This window comes from Scardinius erythrophthalmus (genome assembly GCF_964197995.2).
Source record: "Scardinius erythrophthalmus genome assembly, chromosome: 7".
NCBI lineage: Eukaryota > Metazoa > Chordata > Actinopteri > Cypriniformes > Leuciscidae > Scardinius > Scardinius erythrophthalmus.
This window is the reverse complement of record NC_138227.1, coordinates 7,736,240-7,741,571: the sequence shown is the minus strand read 5'-3', so window position 1 is coordinate 7,741,571 and position 5,332 is coordinate 7,736,240. Positions and strand designations below refer to the sequence as shown.

Sequence of the window (5,332 nt, the reverse complement as noted above, 5' to 3'; positions counted from 1 at the left end):
ACTCCTTTCTTAAGCAGGGGCGGTTTCTTCATTAGGGCGATTGGGCGACGCACCACCAAAGTGTGAAAGGGAAGGGACTTTTTCAATCACATTCATAATCTCATTCAACCACAGAGTTACGCTAGCCGTGACTGTATGTTCTGCCTCTGGATATAGTCCAATCAGCGCCAAGTCACGTTCTGTGGAGTACCGCCTCTTTTTGGGCGATTTCAGTCTGGCTGAGAATCGCCCAGAGTGTTCCCATAGACTTACATTCAAAGATGTTTTTTTTCGAACTGCAGGCACTGCAATGCATTCTCTATGGGTTCCGGGAGGGCTCGCCCTAACGTGCTTACGTCATCATACGTATCCTTAACTTGTGCAGCGATTGGTGGGAACAAACTTACCCTATTAAAAATCTTTAAGATTAAGTGACAAATAATATTTGAAAACAATTTTGAATTTGAACAACAAGAAAAAATTAAACACTACTTTAATATCTTTATCAAATGTGATTAAAAAAATAAAAAAGAGAACGAGAGCGAGAGCAAGAGAGACTGTTGGGACATCTCGCGGCGTTTCGCGAGTTGAGGCCAGTTGAACTTGAGCAACGTCATGGCGAACGCAGTTAACATTCATTCTATCGTTTCATTAAAAGAAATACCATTTAGCCGTCGTAGTAATCAGGATAAATTGTCAATTAAAGAGTTAGGACCACCAAGACCAAATTTAAAAATAAAACAAGTATCTACAAAGGGCGGGAAATCATATAATAGAGGATTCTCGAGGAACTGGTACGAGCGGACAAAATGGCTAGCAGGTTGCGAAGTAGCTAATGCTTTATTCTGCTACCCCTGCATTCTCTTCCATCCCGAGAACGGGACGGACATCGCATGGACAACTACAGGTGTCACCGATATGCATCATCTCTCGGAGAAGGTGAAAAAGCATGAAACGGCGAAGATGCATATGGACAGTTGCCTAAAATTGGCGGCTTTCGGGACGGTCAATATTGCCACACAGTTGGACGACAGTTACCGGATAGCTGTACGTCGTCACAATGACGAGGTTAGTAAGAACCGCCACATTCTAGGTCGTCTTATCGACTGCGTGAAGTTTTGTGGCCTGTTCGAATTAGCATTGAGGGGCAAAGATGAGAGCGAAGGCTCAAGCCACGCTGGCATTTTCCGTGGACTGGTCAACTTGGTAGCATCGCTAGACGAGGTGTTTGAGGAGCACTTGAAAACTGCCACAGTCTTTAAAGGTACATCAAAGACGGTACAAAATGAGCTGTTGGATTGCATGCTATCAGTCATCAGGGAGCATATAATGGAAGAGGTGAAGTCAGCTAGATTCGTAGCAATTCAAGCAGATGAGACCACTGACGTTTCTACACAGACCCAGTTAGTGCTTGTGTTCAGATACATTGACCGGGACCATGCTGTGCAAGAACGTTTCTATGAGTTCATCCCTATCTTGAATACAACAGCGGAGTCGATTGCCAGTGTGATTCTGGAGAGGCTGAACAGTCTTTTCACTGAGGATGACAAACCTAAACTCATCGCGCAAGCATACGACGGGGCAAGTGTGATGAGGGGAGAGCGGGCTGGTGTGCAGCAAAAGGTGCGTGAACATTATGAAAATGCACATTATGTGCATTGCTATGCACACCAGCTGAATTTAATCATGCAGCAAGCTACATCTCAAATTCCAGCAGTTAGAGTATTCTTTTCTGATCTGAGTGGCATTACCAGCTTTTTTACCCGGTCACCAAAACGTACTACTATTCTCGACGAGATTGTTGCACGAAGGCTGCCAAGAGCCTCATCCACAAGATGGAACTTCAATAGCAGAATCGTGAACACTGTATACGAGAACCTAGATGACCTTACAGAGTGTTTCAGATCTATTGCGACGGACAGCTCATTTGATAGCAACACGGTGAGGGAGGCATCTGGCTTCTTGAGGATGCTGCAAGATGAAGACTTTCAGTTTTTTCTGCATCTGTTTCATCAAATCATGCCTCACGTCGACGTGATGTACCAGCAGCTGCAGAAGAAGAACATTGATGCAGTCTTCATCAAACAAGCCCTCCAGAACTTCACAATGAAAGTGCAGTCCATCAGGTAAGATCATATAATATTGTTCATACCTTCTCAATATAGGACCGTGTCATTTAAAAATGTATGCTATATGGTAACAAGATTTAGACACTTAAAAGTAGGGAACTAATTTAATCCTCTGCATCTTTGGAAATTGTAATTACCTTGTCTGTAACAAAGTTTAGCCAGCAATTTTTATATCTTTTGAGCTATTCTCATAAAATATATATAAAACAGACTATTTGTGTTGCTTCTGTTTTTCTAAGACATGAATAAGTATTGTCAATGACACTATTCATAAAATAGTTTTATTCAAAACACTGTTGATCTATCTGTGTTCAGGGACCAGAGCTCATTTCAGGAGCAGGAGCAAGTAGCAACAGGAACAAGATCTAGGAGGGCCTTGGGAGAAGAAGACAAGCAGAGGCTGTCTAAAGAGGTATTTATTGCTGACCATTTAAATACTCGAGTGTTGGAAAATCTCACTTTGTTTTTACAATCAGTTTAGGAAAGGATGGTAGCAGTCTTTTTTACTCCTAGCATTGTACTTTGAAATTTGTACATTCCATTCGAACAGCAACACAATCTTTATCCTACACGTCAACAATATTATTTGTCGCCACCTAGTGGAATCTTTAATAAAATAAACTATCTGAGTGGATTGAAAATACATTTACTGGTCAAAAACCCTAGTCAAACTCCATTTGAGCTTGAATTGTGGTAAAATGTTAATTAATGTAATAACACACACACACACACACACAAATCATCGCTGTCGGACAGAAGCCTTGTATGTCCAAAACTGTTACTTTTCAGGAAACGAAAGAAAACCTGTTTTTTCCCCAAAATAATTTCCAAGCTCTTTTAATGGTTTTCATTGGTTAAATATTTGTAAAACACATTGACAGATGTAAAGGGTGACCAATAGCATTAATGTTTGAAAATATATGGAAATATAAAATATGGATTCTGCCTGATACATTGTTGCTGTCGGGATGGAAACCTTGTATCTCCATATTTATATTATAAGAAGTAATTTATTTTATAACTAAAATAAATGTATTTATTTTGTCAGGTCTGCGACACAATCTTGGTCCACACCAAAGAAAGGTTCTCCTTTACCGACCACCTTGTAAGTGCCACGCTGCTTCAAGGAGAGATGTTTCAACAGCATGGCCATACATTCCCTGTTGAGGCTCTGAACATCACTGCCAGGGCATACCCTATGTTAAATAAGGCGAAGCTGAAGACTGAACTGTCTCTCATTTATGAGAGTCCAGAATTCAAGGGCTGTTGTGGTGCACTGGCGCTGTACCAGGTTTGCTGAAGTACAACCTCCAGGATACTTTTTCAGAGACTGTTGCTCTGTTGAACATCCTCATAACCACTCCAATGACAACTGCTGAAGCTGAGAGGTGTTTCTCAACCTTAAAGAGAATCAAGACATTCCTGAGAAATGTAATGGGACAGGAACGTCTGAATGCACTGGCTATGCTTTCCATGGAGAGGGAACTAGTCAGGAACATGCCTGCTTTCAATGAGAGAGTAATTGATCACTTTGCTACTTTGAAAGAGAGAAGGGCAAAATTTCAGTATAAGTAAACAGTGTATTAAGCGAGTAATGTGATGTAAACAGTGTAATAATAGTGAGTAGTGTAAATAGTGAGTAATTTGCAGGGTTCGTACAGGTGCTTGATCCTTGAAAGTGCTTGAATTTTGATGTGTTTAAGGTTTGAAAAGTGCGTAGCTAAAAGTAGCGTAAATAGTGAGTTATGTGATTTCAGTTGTTTTTTTTTATTAAATTGAAATTGGAGTAAAGGTTTTTCGAAATTTGCATCCTGGCTGGGCTTTGTTTGAATTGATTTTGACTTGCTGCCGAATTGTTAACACTCATAGAAACAAAAAAGGAGATTTATTGTAAGTCACTTTATTTTTCATTAATATTAAAGTAGTGAAGTTGCCTTTACATGCTTAAGCTGTTAATTTATCCATTGCATGGGTGGACCTTATCCTTATCAATCATCCAAACATTTGCCCCCCCTGAGAGATTTTGCAGGAGCCGCCACTGTTCTTAAGTATTTCACAGGACAGTTGGACCTAATATCCAAAATATTTATATTTTCAATTTTATAATTAGAGTTAAAACTATTTTATTATAATAATATCAATAGGCCCTATACTTGCAGCCCTATATTAAAATAAAACCCAAAAAAATTTAAACAAGTAAACCCAAAATAAAGAAAATAATTAATATTTCATCTGTTTACTTGCATGTCTCTTCTGACTGTTTCCCACGTCAGAAAACCACGAATATGCGAATGTTTGTGGAATTATTGAAATATTAAGTTAAAATCTGAGCGTTCGGCTGACAAAAAAAGTTTGGGAACATCTAGTCTAACTGAAGCTGAGGAAAAGAGCGGGTTACAAAAGAACAAGAGTTCTGTGTTGCTTGTAGACTGAGAGAGAAAAAAGCCTGTCGATCGCCCCCTGGAGGAGGAAGAAATAATGACGAGGCTGAGCTGTCCTTTGCTCACCGAAAACAGACAGAAGCCAGAGAGAAAGCAAATTGAAAGACAAATAAATGAAGCAATTGAATTAAAAAGGATAAAGGAACAACCGTGGGAGCCGAGCCATGAAGTGTATTAGTGAAGATAAAGCAAAAGCTTACAGCACCTGGTATTCCCAGGCGGTCTCCCATCCAAGTACTAACCAGGCCCGACCCTGCTTAGCTTCCGAGATCGGACGAGATCGGGCGTGTTCAGGGTGGTATGGCCGTAAGCGAGAGTCTCAGCCAATAAAGAGCTATTTAAAGAAGGGACACCGGGCTCGGCCCGCATTCACACACGTCCCAGACTGCAGCTGAAAGACAAACAGGAAGCACCAAGTGTTTTCATGCAGGCTTGATCATGAAACTGAGAGGACTCTTAAAAAAATGTTTTCAGAAAAATGGCCCCAATCTCTGACTCCCTTCACCCATGCATTATTGTAGTGGGGTGAACTGCGGTCTCCAAATAGCCAACAGGGTTCACAGTATGCACCGTCACACTCATTCATTCATGGACAGTGGTTCCACGTGATTAAAACAAGTAATCTTAACAAAACAGGAATAAATAAAACGCAATAAAATCTACCCTGTAAAACCAACTAGAACTAATGGTGTTCATTTAACTTGAATGAAAGGTTTTAGTTATTTAGTAGACAAGCTCTGAATGGTGTTGTCCAGCAATGTCAATGCCTTCTGCATGTCAGTG

The 5,332-nt window shown here is 40.4% G+C and overlaps 1 protein-coding gene across 1 annotated transcript; it reads left to right on the top strand.

Annotated features, from left to right (window-relative positions):
* The first annotated feature begins 574 nt into the window (after positions 1-574).
* LOC308694233 (zinc finger MYM-type protein 1-like) lies at positions 575-3,922 on the top strand. The gene is made up of 3 exons (XM_081371648.1): positions 575-2,105; positions 2,424-2,520; positions 3,157-3,922. The coding sequence occupies exons 1-3, from the start codon at positions 595-597 to the stop codon at positions 3,406-3,408; spliced, it is 1,860 nt and encodes a 619-aa protein (XP_081227774.1). The 5' UTR covers positions 575-594; the 3' UTR covers positions 3,409-3,922.
* Positions 3,923-5,332: the final 1,410 nt, after the last annotated feature.

Bases quoted from the DNA above. Each gene is read 5' to 3' on its own strand.
- LOC308694233 (XM_081371648.1), top strand. From the start codon at position 595: ATGGCGAACGCAGTTAACATTCATTCTATCGTTTCATTAAAAGAAATA. The intron at 2,106-2,423 runs GTAAGATCATAT...ATCTGTGTTCAG, and splicing joins ATGAAAGTGCAGTCCATCAG to GGACCAGAGCTCATTTCAGG. The intron at 2,521-3,156 runs GTATTTATTGCT...TTATTTTGTCAG, and splicing joins AGCAGAGGCTGTCTAAAGAG to GTCTGCGACACAATCTTGGT.